At 35.7% G+C, this 24,330-nt stretch overlaps 1 protein-coding gene across 4 annotated transcripts; it reads left to right on the top strand.

The window, feature by feature from the left end:
- Window positions 1-974: 974 nt before the first annotated feature.
- On the top strand, window positions 975-23,454 carry Not1 (CCR4-NOT transcription complex subunit 1). Of its 4 annotated transcripts, none has more exons than XM_028187478.2 (16): window positions 975-1,424; window positions 7,445-7,666; window positions 7,740-7,923; window positions 7,991-10,493; window positions 10,569-11,988; window positions 12,201-12,752; window positions 13,117-13,365; window positions 13,742-14,047; window positions 14,127-14,504; window positions 14,839-14,985; window positions 15,069-15,203; window positions 15,508-15,936; window positions 16,434-16,618; window positions 17,750-18,013; window positions 19,278-19,417; window positions 23,003-23,454. In XM_028187478.2, exons 1-15 carry the CDS (start codon window positions 1,323-1,325, stop codon window positions 19,354-19,356), a joined length of 7,155 nt encoding a protein of 2,384 aa, XP_028043279.2. In that variant the 5' UTR covers window positions 975-1,322; the 3' UTR covers window positions 19,357-19,417; window positions 23,003-23,454. The 4 variants fall into 4 exon arrangements, with proteins under 4 accessions (XP_028043279.2, XP_089587628.1, XP_028043278.2 ...); XM_089731502.1 differs by having other exon boundaries at window positions 19,251-19,417; window positions 23,003-23,141; XM_028187477.2 differs by having other exon boundaries at window positions 7,991-11,988.
- Window positions 23,455-24,330: the final 876 nt, after the last annotated feature.

Genomic DNA, 24,330 nt, shown 5'->3' with positions numbered 1-24,330 from the left:
ATTTTACAGGTAGGCTATGAGCTCGTCCACCCATCTAAGCAACAAAAAAAAACATATATGTCAACATAACTAAGGTATCAATCTACTCTATCTAGGTCATAGACCTTTAAAGTAAAAGGTAGAGAAAGAAAATACCTTTAACGTTTATCGATAAAATCTAATAATATTAAAATCTTCTGGGCAGCACTAAAACCGCCTTGTTTAGCGGCCAGATGACGTCACAGTGGCACGCATTTTTTGTTGACGTTTTATTTCCATAGGTTTCATACTTCAGTGATCTAGGTGGAGCAGGGTCATGTCATTGTTTTTAAAATAGGGTCAGATCATTTTGTTAAGTGGCCTCTCTCAGTGACAATAATAATATGACAATGCAACTGGGGAAATTGATGCTATGTGCCATACTAACCGTATGGCGTAAAGTTAATATTAATGAGCAAATAGTTTGCGGTGAATTACGTTCCGATCTAGTAGATTCTGATTCTGGTCCAGCGGACTGTCTTAGAGTATTAGCAGTACTGTCTCAATGGCATAACCTGTCGCTGACTGCACTGGTCGAAGTTGAGTAATTATCGCGGATGAAGTCACCGTCGTATTTATAACACCTAGACAAAAAGCAAACAAACTTAATCATCACATGAATGTTTGCCCGATGTGCGTGTCGGACTCATGACCTATTAAAGAAATTAGCTTCTGTATTAGGGAGTTAGTCAATTCAAAGTGATACAACGAAATTCATTTTTAGGTAACGTTTCAATGGTTAACGTCAAAGTGTGTACTCGTATATACTAAGGAATACATACGAATTATAACTTCTCTAGTTATCTGGTTTTAACTAAGCTATTAATTGGTAATTTTGGATCTACAGCTCTACACAGAAATTTTAAAAATGCGTTGCTTAGAGTCTGTCTGTAAAAAATATTTTATTCCTAGCAACTCTAGACGAGAGTGTTTGCTCTACCTATTGCGAGACGTCCAATCTCTATCTAGTCGGTGCTCTATGGTAACTCTCTGGGCTGCGGACATTCACGAAAAATTTCCGAACATGGCACGAAGCAGCAGGCAGCCACTAGTTACCTAGCCTTTGGTTCTTTCGTCATCGTGTGCTGATTACTACTGAAATTTAATTTATAAATTGCTGAGTGGGGTGATAATAATTATGTTGTTTTTATCAAAGTGAACAATAAAATTGGTGATGTTGGGCTTAGGTTTATTATCATTTCGTCAGAAAACTACCAAAGAACACAAGTTCGTCGTAGAAAATCATAAAAAATCGAGAAAGCTTCAAACGTGTTTGAAGCTTTCGTTTTTGCATTAATGGAACTATGAACCTGGACTCTTTAACGTTGAGCTTATCGCATATACATTATCTCGTCGTAAATTTAAACAAGAAAAATTTCAAGCAGACGAGTCAAGAATTGAATCAGGTAAGAAAACTACCATATTTTATCATTCTTTGTTTTCTGTTGTCGCCATATTGTGAATATTGGCAGCCACGAACTCTTCGCCTGTATGTGTGTGTAGCGTCGGGTTGTTCTATTTTGATATGTTATCGATCGTTATCGCTCTAATAAATGCTCTGCGTTAGTTTCTTGTGGACACTTTTGATTTACATTGAAGCGTTTGCCTGGTGGCGCATCTCCGCGGAATGATGTCCGGAAATCTATAGTCACAGGTGGCACCCATTTCATTTCCTTCAGCATTTCATTTGTTAAACGTCAATAATCTGCTGTACATATTACGTTTATGATTCATTATTAATTTATCTTAAGAATATTTGAAAAAAAAAAGCTAACCAAATAAAGTTGAATGTTTATTCTTTTTTTAAAGTATGAAAATTTTATTATTCATATAAGTAATAATATATAATATAATAAATAAGTTAATTATAAGTTAATTAATTATAACAAAGGTTAGAAAAAAGAAAAAAATTTGAAGGTTATTAATAATGTGTTGTGCTATCTGTGCTAATGATTCAATACAACTTCTTTAAAAAATCAGTTACTAAATTTGTATTATCATACTACTTAGAATATAATAGTTATTAAAAATGTCGCAAGATTATTTCAACATGAAAAACACGTTAAAAATTACCCCACATCTAGTCTTTATCAATGGTTGTTTCAACAAACTAGCCTAGCAATAATTAAAATGATAATAATTAAACTAGTAGTAAATTGCGTGAAGCATGTTTTTGACATGTTGCTATTGCAACATTGCCTGAGTGATTTTCATTCCGTGTGGTTGCCCTGTTTTACTTCCGTGTGTAAAGATTCTAGGAAACATGTGTTGGACACTGTTCAGTAAAATAAAGTAGCAAAATACACTTTTGACAGCAAAGGAAAATAACTGCTAGTATATAAATTGTATTGTGGGTAGATATGTGTTTTTTAACTGTCCTTAATACTGAACAAAGAAGACAGCAAACACTAAGGAAATCAATTTAATATTTACACCACTTTAAGTAAGCAATTACTATTTATTTTATTTCCCATTAAAAATACTGAGTGCTTGAAATCGTAATATTATTTATTATGTTGATTAGCAGATACCTACATACATATCTACTACTAAAATATGAACTCTGTCATAAGAAGACTTAGTATCTGCAGTAATAGATTGGCCTCTGATATTCTGTTAAATACAAACATTTATTTTGTAAAATATATGTTTGTATCTCATGTCTAATAACAAAATGGTAAACAAGTAAATTATTTAATAAAATAAAAACAAAACCACTGCATTTAAAATATTAACTGAAATGCAAAAAAAAAAAACATGTGATGTTATTAATTAGGTTTTAGGTATTATGATATTACAGGTAAGGACAAACCAGTTGTTCAATTGGTGGTGTTTGAATGGAAACAAATTGTATTTCTTTGCCTGTCCTCAGGCAGGTATTTGAACTTTGAAAACTGCTATATAGAACAAGGACTCATGTCTTTATGTTGAACAAAAATTATCAAGATAGATTATTTAAATATTAAAGTGAACAATCAGGTCAGGTCAGGTAACTTAGTCACTTTTATGAAAAATTTGTTACTTTAATTTGCTTGGTTACCTACTACATTTTACTGATTTTTAATAACAATATAGTAGTCAAATATGACAAATAATCCAGTACTAATAAAAAATAAATAAGTAGTACTCCATTATCACTACATAGTATAAAACAAAGTTACTTTCTCTGTCCCTATATCCCTATGTACCTATGCTTAAATCTTTAAAACTACACAACAGATTTTGATGCGGTTTTTCTTAATAGCTAGAGTGATTGAAGAGGGAGGTTTATATGTATAATAACATCCATTAAATAGTGGACAAATCAATAATAAATTACAGTTTTTGAAACGAAGCAAGGGCAGGTCGCTAGTATAGTATATTTAAAGCTGTCTTTTTTGTCACCTGGCTTTCAAAATGAACTTTCCTCCTTAAATCTTTTCATGTATTTCTTCAAAGTTCAAAAATTTTTCTCAGTCTTAGAAAGTTGCCTACTTGTGTTCTTTATGCTCAACTGTTACCATTGACCTAGGTCTTAGGTTCCTTCTTCTTTCTAAAGTGATTTTAAAAAGTTAATGGTAATTAAAAGTATAATGTGCCATTTATTGTATGTATTATCATTGTGAAAAACAAACAACACCCGTATATTATAGATAAATAGAGATAAGAAATGTATGGAGTGTTTAAATATAGTTCTTATGGATTCATCAGATGATACTATAGCTTAAATAAATTAAAGTATATCTAGCATGTATTGTTTTAAAAAAACTAAAGTTGAGTACAAAACATTAAACTTTAGGTCTTTTTTATTATTGATATTGATATAATTATAAGAATACATGTTTATTGCCTATGGAATTATGCCTGCCATATTATTATGGAACAATTTATTTTGAAATTGAACATAAATTGATATACATAACAAATTGGTAAAACAAGAGTTTTCATTGTTCCCAAAATGAATTCTATAAGGATTTATTAAAATTATTTCACAAAATAATAAAAGTGAATCCAGTAAGGCTTCAGAGAAGTGTCTAAATTAAATTATATTTATTAATTTAAAAGAAAACATGTCCTGATAATGTGAAAAAACCCTATAGTTTAAATTACATAATTAAGCATGAATTACTTTAAATTAAAAGTGCATTTGAAACCAGTTTTGCTAAACTAGCAGACTCCTTGCTTTTTCTGTTGGAGCATCTAAGTAGTGTAGTTAATTTGGCATGGTATTTAAAGAAAAATGTAGTCATTCATTAGGGTATTATTAATAATGCTGTAAATATGTTTGCTGTATTTTGATTAATCTGCAAAGTGTATTATTTCTAGAATGATGAGTAAAGCAAAGCGAATGTTTGTAATTGATGTGTTGGCTGTTTGCTGTTGCCTGCTATGCTCTAATATTCACACACAGCTGTTAAAATTTGTGTTTAGTTGCATGTACTTTTGCATATGTATACTGTTTTTGATTATCCTTGTTTCATGCACTTTCTTTTATTTAATTTTTACAGCATATTATTAAAACTTCTGAAAAATTAATACAAATTGTGGTCACCTAAAACTTAATTATTAAATTATAAATAAATTAATATATTAAATATTATGTTACGCTGAGTGGTACCAATGCTGATGAATTTTAGAATGCCAGGTGCACAGCTCCATTGTTTCCGTTAAGAACTTTAAATCTACGTTTTCATGTACTTGTGCACCAAGATCATGATTAGATCAAAGGTACATGATGAAGATCTTTTTTTTTATCACTGGGGAATCCTTTTACGCATCCCCCGTCGAGACGGTAAAGGTTGGGGTTATGCGTTCGGGTTCCGAAGAGGGATGCCACTCCCTTTCGCGCTCCTCAGCCTCAAGGAACGCCATGACCAGGTCATAAAACCTGGCCATGCATTGGAAATACATATGTTTTTTTCTTTAATTTGCATTCAATAAGGGAAATCTCGAACTTTATTGTTACTGAAAAGTCTCTCATTTCATTTTGAGAGGAGACAGTATGCGTTTTGATCTTTGTAAACAAGATTGATAAAGTTTTAGCCTTCTTTGTTTTTAGCATTTTGGAAAGTGAAGCGAAAAGTGAGTAAAGTAGATAATATCCTTTTTTACAAGTTTATACCTAAGTACATAATAATTTCAATTTGTAGAATGTACTATAAAATGTTATAGACTTTCAAAGCTTCACATAGTACGGTTTCGATATAGCGCCCTACGAATTAATTGTTTTATATGAGGGATGGTTCCCGATTCATTGTTGTAAAGCCATAGTGGCTCTCGAGTAAATTTAAATATTCGCACAGGTAATGAATAGTTGACTCAGTCATCTAGTCAATATTTCTCTGTCAGATTCATTTTCAGATTTCAGAACAGGTTTCAAATTCCTCATTGAAACGCTAGTAGTAGTCATCACTGACATTAATGATTCCATGATCACATATACAAAGTCTAAAAAAATTGTGGCAGTATTCACATTCTGAAGTTTATCAGCTCTGGTAACCACTAAACACCAGGTGGGCTATGAACTGGTCTGCCCTCAGTACAAAAGTGATCAGATGAGCATTATTTCACCATTACTACAAAAAAACTGGCTTGCATAAGCCATGTGCGCATGACTAAACATGACAATGCAACATCTTACAAGATCATGAAATTAAGAATAATTGAATAGTAATATAATGAAACAGATAATAAAACTTGACTATATTTCATTAGATTAATTTCAATATGGTATTATTTAGTTGGGAAATAATACATGTTAGTTTTTACTTATACATAGTAAATTAGAAACAAAAACAGCTATTTCATGGCCTACAATGAAATCAGTGCAGTCAGACCACTTTGAGTGCAGTGGACACTATTATAGTCCCAAAGGATTCTGTTTAAAGGAGAGTAAAAACCCAGTTTCGAACAAGTGGGCTTTCTTAGAAACAGTTTAAAGTTCTTGGCAAGTACCTACTTAAGGACAGATATTTTATCTGAGTCAGCAGATTTGGGGGTGTCAGTTATTTCATGGATTCATTTATAAAGAAATACAACACACATTAATTTCCTTCGGTTAAGAAAATATAGGTTTAATTGGCAAAGCCTGTCTGCCATAGCCTGCAGCTCTCTTCCGAGATTGTAGTTATATGACAAAATGCACAGATAATGTTTCTGGACACTTTCCAATCATTCCTTGTATATTTCATAATATAGATTCCACAAAATATAGCAAGATTCCACAGAACTGCATAAGAGTGTTATAAATTATTTTTTTAGTATGTATTTAGTTTATTAAATTCACAAAAATTACGAAATGTTAATCCCAATGTTTTATTTTAGAGCCCTTTCTGGTACATAATAATTTCAATATGAGTGCTGAATTACAGTTTACTATCAAATGGACATACCCAGATCCTTAATAGAACTTACCTCAAATAGTGGTGCACCATTAAGTAATATGATATGTTCAGGGAGTGTAATGAATAGTGAGACGAATTGTGTGGCACATACACATACCATTTGCACGCACAACAAAAACAAACTGTCTAAGTAACACAGTGATAATTCGCAGTCGATCTGTATCGATAGTTGGTTTTCTGATAGTATTGACGCCATTTAAGTGAAATTAATAAATTTGTTTTTCCATTTGCTGTAAAATTGAGTAAACAACTCTATTGGTAGAATTTATGTATGTGTGTATGTATGTATGTATGTATGTATTGTATTTTGTACTACTGTATGTCAAGTAATATAATAGTTAATAGTAATTTGGTGAGAGATAAGTTGGTAGTTCAATAATGACTTTGTAGATTTGCAAAGGGCATAATTGCTAATATCGGCAAAGAACAAAATGCATTAACTTACATGCTTGCTATAGGACTATTGTGTAGGAAGTGTTCATTCAATTTAATCTCATATTCACATTTGCTGGGGGACTGTCAATTTTAATAAAGCCTAACAAGTCAATGTATTGCCAACCAGAGGTTATCAGCTTATTGTACATTTAGCTTTATGCACCAATTAATGAAATCATTGAAGTTGATGTATGGTGAGAGATGAGAAATCTATCAATTGAAACTGTTGAAAGTATGGATGAATAAATAAATAATTTTTCTTTGTTTAATAATTCTGAAGTTCTTATGTGTCTTTTAAATACATTATTCTAAATTATGGCACACAATATTACTATTGAATTTTGCTAAAAATATATGGAGATGTGTGCCAAAATGGTGTTTGATGAGTCTTATAACTGTCATTTTCTTGGCAATAGTAGTAGGAACAAAAATTACCTAGTAAAAGATTTTTTTCAATTTCCATTTTAATTAATTACATATACATATGAAGCTTAATAAAACTGATGTTTGTGTTGTGAATCAAATTTAGGAATATACTTTATACTATTTCATTGACTACAAGCATTCTCTTTGGTTTGATCTTAAATTAAGTACTTTTGTTGCTGCAGATTGTCAGTGTCTATGGCTTGGAAGCAGAGAATCAAGTTTTAAGATGTCTTCTCACTGAAGCGGCAAGGATAGCTTGGGACGGAGACCGTACAACTTCTGCAGCTACTAATAGCATCCACGCCTCCCTTCTTGGACAACAGTTGGCAGGCTTGCTCAATCATCCAGCTAAATCAACAGTTGTTTGCCGGGCTGTTGATCATCCAACACGCTCTGTAACAAAGGTCAGTCTGTTAACCCTTAATGCAGAAATAGGAAAAATGTGATGTGATTTTATTCTTAAATTTTATGTTTTAGCTATTAAAGCCTACAAATGCACTATTGAATCGACTATCTAGACTGTTGAAGTTAACTACAGCAGAGGATGTTGCCTTTTCATTGGCTCTGAGAAGGTATTCAACAAAGAGTGAGATAGTTGCAGTTGCAAAGCAGCACTTGAAGAAAAGATTCTTGGATTTAATACAGTGCTATCTCGACGCAGGCAAGCTTTATTTCTATTGTTTTTTTTTAAGTTTTGAAGTAAATATTTAATTATATGTGCTTTACAGAACGGGGACATCAAGCGGAGCGTGCAGGACTTCAGGAATGCAGCCCTGAAGTGTTGCAGTCACTCCTCACGAGTCTCGCGCTCGACAATATTAAATTAGCGGCAGTTACGAAGGATTTGTTTTTGAAGAGACTGAGATCAGACTTCCCTCGTGAAGTAGTCCCGATAGTACTCGCACCGTTGATTTATCCGGACGACACTCAGACACCACTCGAGGAAATGACTTCAGCCGATGATATGGCTGCTGCCATGATGGAGAATTCCCTGCCAGATATTATCCGAGATATGGGCCATGCTTTTACAACTTCAGTTGAGGATTGCAAGAACAATATGATAAACTTTGGTGCGAGAGAACCAACCGCAATAGACGTGGCTAGAATCATAGCTGTGATGGTTCGCTATCACAGTAACCAACAAGACGGTCCGCAAATACAGACACCAGGCAACTTTTGGATGAGTCATGAAGCTAAAAAAGAACCAGCTGCACATCCACACAGTGAATGGAATGCTGAAGTATTTGTTCAGACATTAAAAGAATTAGCATCTAATCTGAACTGGAAGGAAGTGATACTACAGCTGGATCACCCAGAATTCTTTGTACCAGACCGAACAGGACTATCCCTACTATTCACCATACTGAGACTTGGTCTACAGAGCGCCGGCTATCCGGCCAATATATTCCCCGTAGAGTATTTATGCCGACGGTGGACGAATTTGGAAGGACAGATGAGTTTGATCAGCCACATTCTCAAACATTCTGACGTATTCTGTTTTGCCGATCATCCTTTTCATCCAGTATCAATAGACATTTTGAAATCTCCTCCTGAGACCGACAACAAAGAAGTGGGCACTTGGCGTTGCCTCTACTTAGTGGAGTTACTGCTGTATGCTGCAGAGCGTGGTTATTACATGCAAGTCCATGAACTCTTTAAAATGCCACTTCAACATTGTCCCGATATTTTGCTCTTAGTTTTACTGCAAATCAGTCCACCGATTACTGTCTTTAGGCAAGAGTTATTGACGACACTGATTCCAATATTTCTAGGTAATCATCCAAATTCAGGCATAATTCTCCACCACGCCTGGCATACACAGAACCCTAACATAAAACCTATCATCATGCACTCAATGGCAGATTGGTACATACGCGGTGAGAGTGACCAATCCAAATTATCTAGAATTTTGGACGTCGCACAGGATTTAAAGGCGCTGTCGCTCTTATTGAATGTACAATCGTTCCCGTTTGTTATTGATTTGGCTTGTTTGGCGTCTAGGAGGGAGTATCTCAAATTAGATAAATGGTTGACCGACAAAATCAGAGATCACGGTGAGACGTTTGTGTCGGCTATGGTAAAATTTTTACAAAGGCGATGTCCACAGGTGCTCGGCAAGGCACCCGAAGAACAATTGCCTAAGGCTGCGCAGCTACCACCCGAAACGATTACAACAATGTTGGCTTGCTTACAACTATGCATTCCAAATGTTTCTCAAGAATTACAGGAGGCTATTTACAACGTAATAGGAAGCTGTCAGACGTTAATACTCAGCAAAACACGACAAAACATTGCGGGAATAGCAAGACCTCATACAAGGGTCATGGAAACTCAATTCAATCCAGCTGGCCTAGGAGGGCAATTGTTTACACCCCACGTTGACGCTATCGGTAATTTGGCACCGGGCATGGCAAATATGACTTTAGGTGCCCCCGCGAATACTGCATTTGCTATGCCCGGTACACTCGGACCACTCGTAACCACTCCGGGCTCTCCTGTTAGGCTACTTGGAGGCGGACCTAACAGTCCGTTTGCCATGATGCCGTTACCGCCCAACGCAAACCTCGGAGCGCTCGCGAGAATGGCTCCCGCTCCCGCGATTGATAAACCTCGTCTGCAGGATCCCATTCCCTTCCCGGAAGTGATGCACACCGTTGCTAAGGAAATCGAGGACGAAGCAAACAGTTACTTCCAAAGGATATACAATCATCCTCCACATCCGACTTTATCAATAGACGAAGTACTAGATATGCTCAAAAAATTTCAGGATTCCCCTAACAAGAGGGAACGGGAAGTATTCTCATGCATGTTGCGTAATCTTTTTGAAGAGTATAAGTTTTTCCCCCAATACCCCGACAAAGAATTACAAATTACTGCTCAACTGTTTGGCGGCATCATCGAAAGAGGATTAGTCCCAAGCTACGTGTCTTTAGGGTTAGCGTTGCGTTTCGTTCTTGATGCTTTACGAAAGGCCGAGGGATCGAAAATGTATTATTTCGGAATTGCGGCTTTAGATCGTTTTAAATCTCGTCTTAAAGATTATCACAAATATTGTGAGCACGTTCGCGCTATTCCGCATTTTAGTGAATTCCCTCCCCATTTGATCGAATATGTCGAATATGGCTTACAAAGCCAAGAACCTCCCAATAAACCCCAGGGGCCGGTACTTCCTGCTACGTTGGCTGCTATTCTTAATCAGAGTGCCGTTGTAACTGTCTCGGCGCCTTATAGGTACGTATCAGTTGGATATTACCAATATACTAACTTTAATGCAGCCCACGTAATGAATAGTGATTTTTTCCACAGGCCAGTAGTTTGTGCTCCTCCATCTATTTCGGTGATGTCGAAAATGGCCGCGTGCCCTGCTGGAAGCATGGGTAGTAGGCCATCTATCGCGAACGCTACAAATATCGACACTCTTTTGACTGCTACTGACAGGGAAGAAAAAATTAATGCCCCACCAGAACCCATACAAGATAAAACTGCTTTCATTTTTAACAATCTTAGTCAACTTAATTTGCAAACCAAATGTGAAGAACTTAAGGAAATACTTACCGATGAATACTATCCCTGGCTTTCTCAGTACCTTGTTATGAAGAGAGCCTCTATTGAACTCAATTTCCATGCTTTGTATTCTAATTTCCTTGATGTTCTTAAAGTCCGCGAAGTAAATAAATTAGTCACAAAGGAAACTTATCGCAATATCCGTGTGTTATTGCGTTCAGATAAAGGAATCGCTAATTTCTCGGATCGATCGCTTCTCAAGAATCTTGGTCACTGGCTCGGCATGCTAACACTTGCAAGAAACCAGCCGATTCTCCTCCTCGACTTGGATTTGAAGGCGTTGGTCCTCGAAGCCTATCATAAAGGCCAGCAAGAACTACTTTATGTGGTTCCTTTCGTTGCGAAAGTTTTAGAATCTTGCGCGAAAAGTGTAGTATTTAAACCTCCGAACCCGTGGACGATGGCCCTTATGAACGTTCTAGCAGAACTACATCAAGAACCAGACTTGAAATTGAACCTAAAATTTGAAATCGAAGTATTGTGTAAAAACTTAGGCCTGGACATAATGGATTTGAAGCCTTCCCTTTACTTGAAAGACCCTGAGAAATTGAGGCAGATTGAGTTCCAACTATCACAGCCGAAGCCAAACAAAGAAGCCGCAAATACAATGCCGGTCAACCCGCCAATTCAAGTACCACCGCCGCAGATACCAATAATGCCGCCTCAGCCTCCGATGATTCCCGCTGAAGAAATGGCAGGACCTGTCCCTCCTCCACCAGCTGGCTTAGTGCCCGCCGATCCTGGTCTGATGGGCGTGCTCGGTATGCCAGAACCCAGGTTCAACTATTTGGATGTGAACGTATCCTCCACGTCTGCGTTCGGACAAAAGATTTGTTTCAACCCTCACATAATCTTATTCCAAAACTACCCGCATCTTAAACAGTTTGTAAAGCCCGCGATCGAGAGATCGATCCAAGAATGGATTCACCCAGTTGTTGATAGGTCAATCAAGTATGCTTTGACAACTTGTGAACAGATCATACGGAAGGATTTCGCATTGGACCCTGACGAAGTTCGAATGCGTACCTGCGCTCATCACATGATGCGCAACTTGACTGCCGGCATGGCAATGATCACATGCCGAGAGCAGATCATCACCACCATCAGCACTAATCTGAAGGCAGCTTTCATCACTGCTCTCATGCCATCAACACAACAACAAGTAAGTGCTACGTACTAAACATTAAGTATTAAATTAATATAGTATAATAAAGTTTTAATATACAAATTGAATCAGATAAAAAAATTGACTATAATGTTAAAATTAAAAAACGAAAATAAGATCGTATTCGTTCTTTAAATAGTGTTTCCGAGAGAGAAATATTTGTTTTTGAATCGAAAGTAAATAAATAAATGTAACGTTTACTGCTACAGAAAGAAATCATCGAGAGTGCAGCTGCTGTACTTGCTACTGAAAACATGGAACTGGCCTGCGCCTTCATTCAGAAGACAGCCGTTGAGAAGGCTTTACCTGAATTAGACAAACGCTTGATTAGCGATTACGAAATGCGAAAACTGGCCCGTCAAGAAGGCCGCCGCTACTATGACACCATCGTCGTGACTTACCAGACTGAAAGGATCCCGGAAAGAGTCCGCCTGCGCGTCGGAGGTCCGACAGACATGCAGATATCAGTATACGAAGAGTTCGCATGCAACATTCCGGGATTTGTTCCCGTCAGAGATGCGGGCATGTTCATCCCGAAGCCGTCTCAAGAGCAGATTCCACAGCTGTTCATGAATCCAGCTCAAGTGTACGGCGCTGACGAAATGGGCGCTCTGATAAACACTGCGGAACTATTCCTTGCCAATTCCTTAGGTGTGGCTTCCTTGGCTGTCCAGGCAGCGAACATGCATACGCTGCTCGAGTGCTTGTTTATGGCGAGACGGAGTCGCGATATTGTGTCTGGCTGTACTCTACTGCAGAAGGTGAGAGATTTCATGTCCGTTTTAAGTAATGGTGATGGTAGTGTATCTATTCACTAACAATAAATACGTTTCTAATGCGGATTTATTCCGGTAGTGAAAAAAAACAATAAACATTGTTTTTAAATGATTAATTTGTTTTACTAACGAGTTAAAAAGGGGTAAGTGCTTGACTTTTTACTAATCGCTATTAGTGCGTTCGGTTTGTCATTTAAAGTTAAATGACAATAGAATGATGCTATTTCTTAGTGCCTCTTTTCCTCTAGAGGCAAAAGTGTTTGTTACTAAAAGGATGCAAGGTAAGTTCTGGAAAATATTAAAAGTGTTTTGAATGTGTGTTAATGAAACTTTTTTTCTAAATCCCTAGGCTGTAGATGGTTTGCTTGATGGACATTTAGTCCCACCCGGTGCGAGCAACGAACACATCGAAATGATGGCCCGCTACCGCGACATCCACCTTCGTGTCCTGAAACTACTCGAAGACGCCAGAGTCTATGGACACGTTTGGACTTCTAAGCAGATCACCTGCTGCTTGATTGAATGCAGGGAGGAACTCCGATACAATATCGAGGCTGTTGACTGCCTTATCAGAAACCATTTGGTTAATCTACCACAGGTGAGGTTTTAGTGAAAGTAATTCTGACTTTATATTTGCATGGTAGTCAGACTCGAACTAGAAAACGTCGGGCAACTTTGATTTATTGTAATAAAATATCCTAATTTAAATTATTACTGAGAGTTGTTTTAATTTTTTCATTTTCTTAGTAGAGCAAAGGACTGGTATTGGAGCCCATAAATAAAAAAAATGTGAGGCGCCGTACTCAGCCATAGATATAAGGTCGAAAGTCTTGATCGTATTGTATAGCGGCTATTTCGCCCTTCAGAACACAATGTATGGCTGTTTATGGTGTATAGTCGCAGTGATAGGATAGCAGGAATGAAAAAAAGGACATCTGAAAATACAATTTGTAAATTAAATTATTTCGTTGCAGTATGATATCGCCCTTGCTCATATGATGGACAATGGCAATAACTACGTGGCGGTAGCATTCGCTATGCAACTAGTACAGCTGTATCTTGTCGATGACAGAAATAACATGTACGTTAACGAATCTGACTTGTACCACACGACCGAAATGTTAGTGAGGGTCATGTCCCACTCAAGGACGCCTCCGCCCGAGGGTCTGGGCTCCCTGATCGAGATTTTGAGGGTGAATCAGGACCCTAGTGCATATTTGGGCGAAAGGTCACCGCTCGGACCGACTGCCCACATACATTCTGGAATACTGCAAGTTCGAGTAAGTATTCATTCGAGATTATGTTTGAAAGGATTTGTTGCAAACATTCAACATAAATATTCCAATGAAATTTTAACAGGCACAAAACTATGACGACCCACCCGGACTTCAAGAGAAGACTGAGAATTTACTCCGTGAATGGAGGAATGTTCTCCTCAGTCCTCTGACAGAGATCGAACTGGCGCAGAACTTCAACTTGTATGTCCACCGAATGAACATGAACGGCATTCTCAAATCTGATGACATGATCGCTAGATTCTTCAGAATGGCCTCGCAGATGTGCATCGAGAATGTATACCAACTTCTGAACGAGGACAGGGTTAATCCACCTCCAGTGCCTCAGAAACGTGAGAAATTCTACACCATGTGCGACTCTTTTATCAAACTTGTCTCGCTTTTGATCAAGAATACAGCCGATAGCGGAAATCCCACTCCGAAATTAAACCTTCTGAACAAGGTTGGTGTATTATCTATACTAATATATAAATCTACAGTGGTTTTTATAGATGTTCTGTTATAGCTACTGAACTGTGCATCCGATTGACTTGAAACTTGGTATCCACGTAGAAAATACATGTACTTAATGGATAGGGTAATATTTATATGAGTGTTGGACTCCCTACACCAGTTGCGGGGGAGTTAATGATGAGAATCTTTGTGGGGGTGAGAAATAATAATGTTAATTTTAAATGCCCAGCGGAGCGGACGGGTGGGTACAGCTAGTAATAAATATATTTACTAATATATGAAAACAATGAAATTATGATATTACATGAGCTTTTATGTTTTAGATTCTAGGCATTATAGTTGGCTGGCTACTCCAGGACCACGATGACCAGGGCACCAACTTCCAGCAGCTACCGTACCACCGCCTACTCCTGATTCTGTTCCTCGACATGAACATGGCTGAGCCTGTTCTAGAATCTATGAACTATCAGGTATGTAATGAACATAATATATGCTATATATTAGTGGCTTTTTCTTGCAAATCAGACGCGCTCATTATTTTCTTTGAAACCAGGTTCTGACTGCGTTCTGCCACACCCTTCGCATTATCAAACCAAGTGTCGCTCCCGGATTCTGTTACGCGTGGCTCGAGATTGTGGCCCACCGTGCCTTCATAAACCGCGTCCTAGCTGTTACTCCACAACAAAAGGTGATTATATAAATTGTTGTTTGTATCAAATAGTCGTAGCGTGTATAGTCAGCCAGCAAAAAATAATAATAATAAAAAACAAGCCAGCCTGGATGGGTACTGGCGGAACAGCTGAATTAAAATTCTATTAGATCTTTACTTTACTATGTGGGACTCTGGTGGTCAGAGTTAATATTAGATCGAACAAGAGCTGATTTTCTCATGAAATAAAAATAAATATATTATTGTCTTATTTAATTAGTGTATGGTTTTATTACCTAAATAATATATTATATAAGGTGATTAAATTTAATTTTACTTACAGGGCTGGGGAATGTACTCGACCTTACTCATTGAGCTGTTCAAATTCCTTGATCCATTCCTGCGTAACACTGAGCTTGCTCCTCCGGTCATGACGCTATACAAAGGAACCCTCAAGGTGTTGTTGGTCTTACTCCATGATTTCCCGGAGTTCCTGTGCGATTACCACTATGGTTTCTGTGACGAAATCCCCCCGAACTGCATTCAAATGCGCAATTTAATACTGTCCGCTTTCCCGCGGAACATGAGGCTTCCGGATCCGTTCACGCCGAATCTGAAAGTTGACTTGCTCCCGGAAATTGCTCTACCGCCTCGTGCGGTCATCAACTATTCTACGATCATCCCTGCGTCACAGTTCAAGAAGGATTTGGACGCGTACCTCAAAGCGAGAGCTCCAGTTACCTTCCTGTCTGAATTAAGGGGAAATATGCAGGTTTGTGAACACGATTTAAAATAAATTAGAATTAAAACTAGTGTAAGTAAAAATGATTTTATTGTAAAAAAAGTGTGGGGAGCTTTTCAGGATATTATCAAAATAACCATTCTACACATATTTTTTTTTACAATAAAATCATTTTTCTTTTAATATTATTAATTCTAATTTATTTTATATTTTTTGTTCGCTTTCTATAAAAGCGTATTTTACTAGTTTTTTAAACTATTATTTATTTTTCATTTGTTAATTGAATTGAAACTTTTTCAATTTTTTGTTTTTTAATATTGAGTTGTCATCGGTCCATAATAAGTGTGCAAAATTTCGAGCGAATCCGACGTTTTGAAGGGGGTCAAAATCATGTTCAAAGATTCCGTTACATACTAACATACATAGGTCTGAAGCTAATAAAAAAAGCGTATTAAAAAATTAAATAAATCGTACAATTTATTCGTAATGATAATAATGGAATTATTATTTGTTAATATCGAAACAAGGTTGCGAACGAGCCCGGCAAGCGATACAACAGTCAGCTGATGAACGCGGTTGTCTTGTACGTCGGCACACAGGCCATTGCCTATATTCGTGCTAAAGGGCAAACTCCGAATATGTCGACGATTGCACATTCAGCTCACATGGATATCTTCCAGAACTTTACCGTGGATTTCGATTTTGAAGGCCGGTAAGTCTAATTGAACACATTTGTTTCGCCTCGCTTCTGAGGGCTGAGTTTATAAAAAGTAATATATAGTATGCGCGCGAGTTCATGTCCATCGGGGCCAGAGACGACGCGCAGGGGGCAGCACGCCCAGCCTCCGCCCGCCTCCCCGCGTTTGCCTAACGTCTAGTGTTGTTTTTGTCAGTTGTGACAAAATTTACGCTAACACTATTGTGTTATTTCGTGGTGAAAAAACCACGACTACTCCGCTTCCAACAAGTTCAGGTAGAAAAAAACCTACACTGATTCGGACTCTGATCTGTTGGTTGTCTTTTCATCTGATAGTAATTGAATTGGAATTAAAAAAAAATTCTCTACGAGTATTACAAATAAATAAGTTATTACTTATCACATTTATTTTTTAATTTGCAAAATGACCTAGTTACATTAAACCAAATTGACTGCTGTTGACTAAATCGGTGGTTATTATCGACATTACCATAATTAGGTCACAGCACTACTTACCGCATTCCTCAGCATGGACATGAACTCGCACGCCTACTGTACCTACACATTCAAAATCAAAATCAGGCTTAAGTATAATTTCTTTATTAGCTATTGGTATTTATTGAATTAATCTTCCTAGAACCTAGGTAATCTTTGGGAGGAAAGTGAAATACGAAACGTCGATTTTTTTTTTATCTACATTGGAAAAAAATTAAGGTTTTGAAATTAAGAACCAGAATCTAGTTCAATGCGTGTCTGAGTCAGCTTATTTAGTATTGTTTTGAATTCAGTATATGTACATATATAATGTATTATTTTATTTATATCAAAATAAAGTTTAGCCTAGTAAAACTATAGCACAAACTGAGTTGCTCTATAAAGAGAAATAACATTTAAAGCTATTGCTTCACAACTATTTTTATATTTTTTATATTACAATATTCCTTCTAATGTTTCAATATTCGAAATTCTATTTATGTCATCTTTATAACATATTAACCTCTTTTAAGATAAATCGTATAGAGGTTACACGTATATATGAGTAAATTAATCATCAGAATTGTGAGATCAACCAATTGCATTCTTTATTTACTTATTGTACTCGAATTTTTAAAAAATAAAACTAATTTTTGTTAATCTTACCCGAAGGTACTTGTTCTTGAACGCGATAGCCAATCAGCTGCGTTACCCGAACAGCCACACGCACTACTTCTCTTGCTGTCTCCTCTACTTGTTCGCGGAGGCCAATTCGGAAGCAGTACAAGAACAGATCACCAGGATGCTCCTGGAACGGCTGATCGTCAACCGTCCGCATCCTTGGGGTCTGCTCATCACTTTCATCGAACTAATCAAGAATCCCATCTACAAATTCTGGTCCCACGAATTTGTACACTGCGCTCCGGAGATAGAGAAGTAATTATATACATTCTTGAGCGTTTCGATAGTAACGTTTTAATGGTTAAGTACTATTGGATCATTAACGCTACTATCACTAAATAATGTTTGAGTTTTTAATTGTATTGATTTCAAAATATTCACACATTTTTTTTAAAAATTTGATTTGCTTACTTTCAAATTACTAATTTTGTAACTCAATTTTTTTTACTTACACTTGAATATTATAATACTATTGCTTTTGTTTGTTTCGATTATATTAAAATGCTATATTTCGGAGATGGCTATTAACAAAATCTTAACAACCACACCAAATCGACTGAAATAGTAAGTGTTATTTAATATCAATTTTATTACTATGTTGTGGTAAAGTTGATTGTTTTATTTTTTCCGTTATTAGTGACACACATTGAAATGTTCAAAATATGAAATTAATTATAGTTTTCTTGGATAAGGTATTTTAAAATTAGACTAAAACAGTCATTTTTCTTGTCGTTTTCCTTAAAGTCATATCTGATCGAATTAATGCGATATAATTTAATTTTCCTAATGCAAAAACGTTTACTATGATATTTAAAAATTAATTATCCTGATTTGAAAACATTTACTATACTATTTGTTTATCTTTCAGTGTCATAATATTATTGACATACCTATGTGCTAAACAAGAGATGAAGAAATGAACTATAATTAATGTTTAAATAACAATAGTTTGCATTTTTATCTTTTTATAGATATGCTTTCATTTTCCCGCAGCAATTAAATATATTTGATAAGCGGTTGTATTTTGAACATTGATATTTTTTTTAATATATTATTTATATTTTTCTTATTAAAAATTATAATGTAGCCCGGTGGCGGGAAACAATACCTAACAAGCATTGTAACAATGCAACATAATAAAAACATCAAAAAACGCATTTAATCCTTGTCAATTCAAAATCTCATCACGCATTTCACATTTTCATGAAATATCACTTGACTTATTCATATCTCTATATTCGTTATAACACATCGCATAATTTATCATCCTATTAATCAATTTGCGTAATAACATGTGATATTTTTAGTGGACGGAGATTTGACTGTGCATTATTTGCCTTCAAGTGAACTCGTTAATCGTCTTCCTTCGTTTAAATTATTTAGTATCTCTTTCAAATCTATTTTGAGGTTTTGAATTCGACTAGAACGATGGTTTGATGCATTGACGATGTGACATAACTATGGAAACGGTCAGGGGCACCTTTCGCCTTAGTTTGATATCGCGGAATTACCCCGGCAGGCTGTTCGCTTCGGTGGCGCGATCGTGCATCGCCGACACAACGGGTGGGGGAGGGGGGGAGAGGGAAGCGGCCGAGTAGCGCCGCGCCAATTGGGAGTCTCTCCGGCATAAGCAAGGGTACAAAAGCTATGCTGAGAAAGGTAAAGTCTAATGCTAAGCTAGGTTTAAGTTGGGTTAAGTTTAGAGGAGAAAAGCGGCAGGAGAAAAGAAGGAAGAAAAGAGGAGAGAAGATATACGTCTTACCCATTACCGAATCTAGCATCACCTCTGCCTCGAGTCCGAGCAGAGGCGGTCGCACCAAGGCCCGTCCCGCGCCCCCCTAATGGGACGCGACCCGACAGAGTAGTCTAATGATGCCCTCTTATCGTTGCTTTGTCGTTTTGCGTCGTGGTTTCCATATTTAACACTAGATTTACGGACGTTTCTTAAATGCTTATATTTGCTGCATCCGTCGAATTGACGGGTGAATAAAAAAACATGGTTTCTTTAAAAAAAGCGATTTATTGAAGTTCACTTTAAATTGCATAATATTTGATTTACGTTTAAATAAATTATCAAGAAATAACAAGTTTGTTAAAAAAAATGTAACAAAAGTGTTCCGCATCTAATTCTAATATTTCTCTTATTCCTATTAATAAACTAAAAATGTATTGTTCCCTGGCTATTGTGGCTCCGGTACATTGTTTATATAGTTCTTCAAACGATGCTTGTGGAGAGTTCTTAACGGTGGCAGTGGCTCTGCCCCTAGTATATTGCTCACCATCAGATGGGTCGTATGCTCGTTAGCATACAAGAGCAATAAAAAAAGTATCCCGCGTTATTATTGCAAAATTTTATATATTGAAAGAGATTGAAAGAAGCCATCGGATATTGACTGCTTTTACGCTATATTTGCGTGCCCATGCCATTGCGTATATTTTGGGATGTACTGGGAAAATTCGTCTTCACATCCTGAGAATCAGAGCTAAGAAACAACCAGTCTGTATTGAATTCTTTGGAAGAAATGATCAATTTACGGTTGAAATCAATAAAGTGGTTTTCGAGATATTTCATTGTCAAGTTTGAATACCACCTAATTGACGGACTCCGTACATCTAGTGATAATAAAATCGAACGAGATCAGAGCAAACAGGTCCGGTTCCCACTTTTCTACCAACATACTTGTATTTTTTATTTGTATTTTTTTATCGCGGTCTGTTATAGTTTTTATTTTACTAAACACAAAACTAAATTTAATAGTGCGAGAACGATTGAAGACTAGGCAATTCAATATAATTCAATTAAATGAGGCCGTCAGCGCAAAAGTGTCCTAACCTACAATTTTTCATAATCATGCTTATAATTATGTATATTGCAATTTATTTAAAATGTTAATGCAAAACCGGCCTATCCATAATTTCACCCATAGATAACAGATGGCTTTGTAAACATTATTTTTGGGCGTATTGCTTTTTCGCGTACTCAAATTCAAATTCATGAAAACTTAAACTTCATTGCTCCATAATAACTATGGTAAGCTTAGGCCACTTTTGCGCTGACGGCCTCAATTATTATTATAAAGCGAACGTATACAGATATTTGACATCCGATGGTCGAAGGTGAGGATAGACATCGACGCCGCCGCGCCGAGCGGTTGCCTACATACAACCTTTTTGCTCTAATCTCGAGGGTTACATTTACTAATTCTGTATAATATGCTTAAAATAATTTGCATTCGTGGTGAGTAATAAATAAGAATTGTTGTACTTAATTTTTTTTATATAAAAGAGAAAATTACAAAATTCTACAGCTGTTCTTATCAATCACTCAATATTCTTGTTTGGAACGTGTTCTCGGTCATGTAATGTAAAAGGAATTTTTTTGTAGTCGCCATTAGACAAAAAGATTAGGAGCGTTTTGTTTAAGTCATCAATTTCTAACAATATGCACAAATAATTTTTAAAATATGTGTTGGAGATGATTTTTAAATAATTTATTTTTAATTGCATATTGTACTTAAGGGGCTGTTTGAAGATTGACTATTAAAAACTGGTTAGATCCGAAAGATACTGAAAATATGTTGTTATAATACTATATGATACTGAGACTTCCATAGAAACATATTTAGTTCAAAAATTAATAAACTCACTTTTATCTTTCTTATCGTGGTCTGGATATTAAGTTAAAGTAATAAACCCGTTGGATTGTTCATCTGCCCTTCTTATGTATGCATATTTTCAAGATATTTAAACTTTATCAATTTAGTGAAAAATACATTGAAACATTCCGTAAGCCAGATAGACGTTGATGATGTCATAGGTCAAGCTAATAACATTTATTCGATAAATTGTATTGTGTCTGTTTAATTTTTGTAATTTTATGAACTAAACTTTAAACAGTGACGACATATTTATAAGGGATTTCCATAAAATACTCAAATACTTCCAAAGAACACCAGAGTTGAGCAGGACAATAAAATATTACATAGATTAAAAAAAAGAAATTATTACCTAGATTATTAAAACAATTATACTAGCTACACGTTGGTAACATAAATATTAGATAAGACCAACATGCTGCACACCTTACCAAAGTTAAACATCTCAAGATTATATTAATAAATTTATATTTGTTTACCCTTGTTTGTATCAGTGTGCTAGATGTGGTCGAGTTGTTTTTTCAACTCTTTGTATCTCAAATAATGAACTCAATTCTTTACTAAAACGCTGTTTTCACAGACAATATTCATTAAAGGAATTTGTTGCTTTATAATATAATTCATCGAATAATGTTACATGCAAGAATTTTTCTATAACTACATTTTGTAGATAGACTTGAAAATAAGTCCTTAATCTAAATAGATTACTTAGGTCCTTTTACTATTAGGTCCTTAATCAATTTAGAATCTATTTAGATTAAGGACATAATTAATTAATACCTAAATACATAATGAATTACCTAATTAGACCTATTTTCATTACCATTGACCATTCACATAAATATGCACCTTCACTACATAGTATAAAACAAAGTCGCTTTCTGTCCCTATATCCCTATATATGCTTAAATCTTTAAAACTACGCAATGGATTTTGATGCGGTTTTTTCTAATAGAGTGATTGAAGAGGAAGGTTTATATGTATAATAACATCCATTAAAAATAGTGGAGAAATCAATATATATAAAAATGAATTGCCGTTCGTTAGTCTCGCTAAAACTCGAGAACGACTGGACCGATTTGGCTGATTTTGTTCTTGAATGATTTGTGGAAGTCCAGAGAAGGTTTAAAAGGTAAATAAATATGAAAATGCTCGGAATTAAATAAAAATAATTTTGTATATTCCTTTTGTTTGTTTTAAGTTTATTTTATACTAGCGACCCGCCCTCGCTTCGCTTCGGAAACATTAAAACACACATGAAACCAAAATAAATAAATAAACAAAATTTAAAAAAAGTAGCCTATGTTCATCAGGGACAATGTCGGCTTCTAATGGAAAAAGAATTTTTCAAATCGGTCCAGTATTTTCGGAGCCTATTCGAAACAAACAAACAAACAAATCTTTCCTCTTTATAATATTAGTATAGACAAAAGTTTATTTATCGATTGAGGCATTACGAAGTCTGCCGGGTCAGGTAGTCAATAATAGATTACAGTTTTCCGAAGCGAAGCGAGGGTGGGTGGGTCGCTAGTACCTAATATAATTGTTGTTGTGTGTGTGTTTTTAACGTTTTTTTTGTTTACATCAGGCTTCCAATCTGAGGCTAGCACGAGCCAGGCGCCTCAGCCGCAGCCGTCCACCTCTACCCAACCCCCCAAAGGCCCAATGCAGTGGAACAAGCTGTTCAAGAAGTAAATGACTTTTGAAACAAGTGAACGTTTTCTCTAGACACTGTGATAGTGAAATGTGTAGTGTAAGTGTTTATATCTTAATCCTTAAACAATGGTCACAAATGGTTTATATATAATATATGTATAAATAAATTAATTGATGCATGTATAAAAATAAATCGTTCAATGATTATTACTAAATTGTGAGTTATTTGAAATTGGCAATGAAAATATTTGAATTTTTATGTATTTTTTTATTATTATTAATTGTGTTTAATTTTTGTTAATTGAAAATAGTAATTTAATATTTGTATGTTATCTTTATAAAATTGAAGGAAATAAAAAGTGGTTTAATATTTAAAAAAAAAAATGTTTCTTACGTAACTATTTGTGGCCTAAATGTGATTATTGGACGCGGCGTTGTCTCGGCTCTGACATAATAACGGTTCAAAATGTGTACGGATTAACGTTTAATTAATGTTTAAATAAAAACACGAACATGATTGCATCGGAATGTATGGAGACTGGCTTCGTGTCAAAACCTTGTAAATTTTACACGTTTGTGTGTGATTTTACAAAACGGCACGGACAAACATTTTATCGTAAGCGTATTTGTTAACGCGATCGATATGCAATTCAATATCTAAATATACGATTCTCGAAGCCAGCCACACATGATAATACAAAATACGATTACATCATTCTTATAACAGAGAATGTTCTCGAAAATACGATTTCGATTTCGTCGTTAAACAAAGTTGACTCTAGTGCTGAAATAAGCACAGCGAATCATGTTTATGAAAAGTTTTGAATCTAATTATCTCAAATACGAGTATGTCATGTGTAACGTGTTTGTTTCGTAAACACTATTACAATTACTGCGAAGTGGGTAGCCGCAACCATTGTAACATGAGTATGCGTACACACATTTTTTTTAATTAAATAATCTTGATGTGTTTTTCGGTCTAATGTAACGTATCTTAGTATGTTCTGCAGTCTAATAATGACTGCTTCATTTGAAATGTATTTAGTATTAAAGTGACATTTCGTGCACTCTTAGCAGGCACGTGTAGTTTTTAAGCAATTTAATAGTTGGGATTGTGGAGTCCATCTCCAAGGAAAAAAAAATGCGTGGATGGGGCGCTTGTTTCGTCCGCCGTTGGGTGTATAATAATTGGCTCGTATGTTTTTATTTTTCTGACCTCGTTAACAATTATATAAAAAAATGAACGTGGTAGATCTTGAT

The sequence above is a fragment of the Bombyx mandarina genome, chromosome 01, assembly GCF_030267445.1.
Source record: "Bombyx mandarina strain Sakado chromosome 01, ASM3026744v2".
In the NCBI taxonomy this organism is placed as follows: domain Eukaryota; kingdom Metazoa; phylum Arthropoda; class Insecta; order Lepidoptera; family Bombycidae; genus Bombyx; species Bombyx mandarina.
The sequence above is the reverse complement of the archived record's forward strand: the minus strand, read 5'-3'. Positions and strand labels throughout refer to the sequence as shown.

What these genes read in the sequence shown, in the direction of transcription:
- Not1 (XM_089731499.1), top strand. Translation starts at nt 1,323, where the DNA reads ATGAACCTGGACTCTTTAACGTTGAGCTTATCGCATATACATTATCTC. An exon ending in CGAGTCAAGAATTGAATCAG is followed by an intron (nt 1,425 to 7,444) that starts GTAAGAAAACTA and finishes TTGTTGCTGCAG; the next exon opens with ATTGTCAGTGTCTATGGCTT. An exon ending in AATTAAGGGGAAATATGCAG is followed by an intron (nt 15,937 to 16,433) that starts GTTTGTGAACAC and finishes TATCGAAACAAG; the next exon opens with GTTGCGAACGAGCCCGGCAA.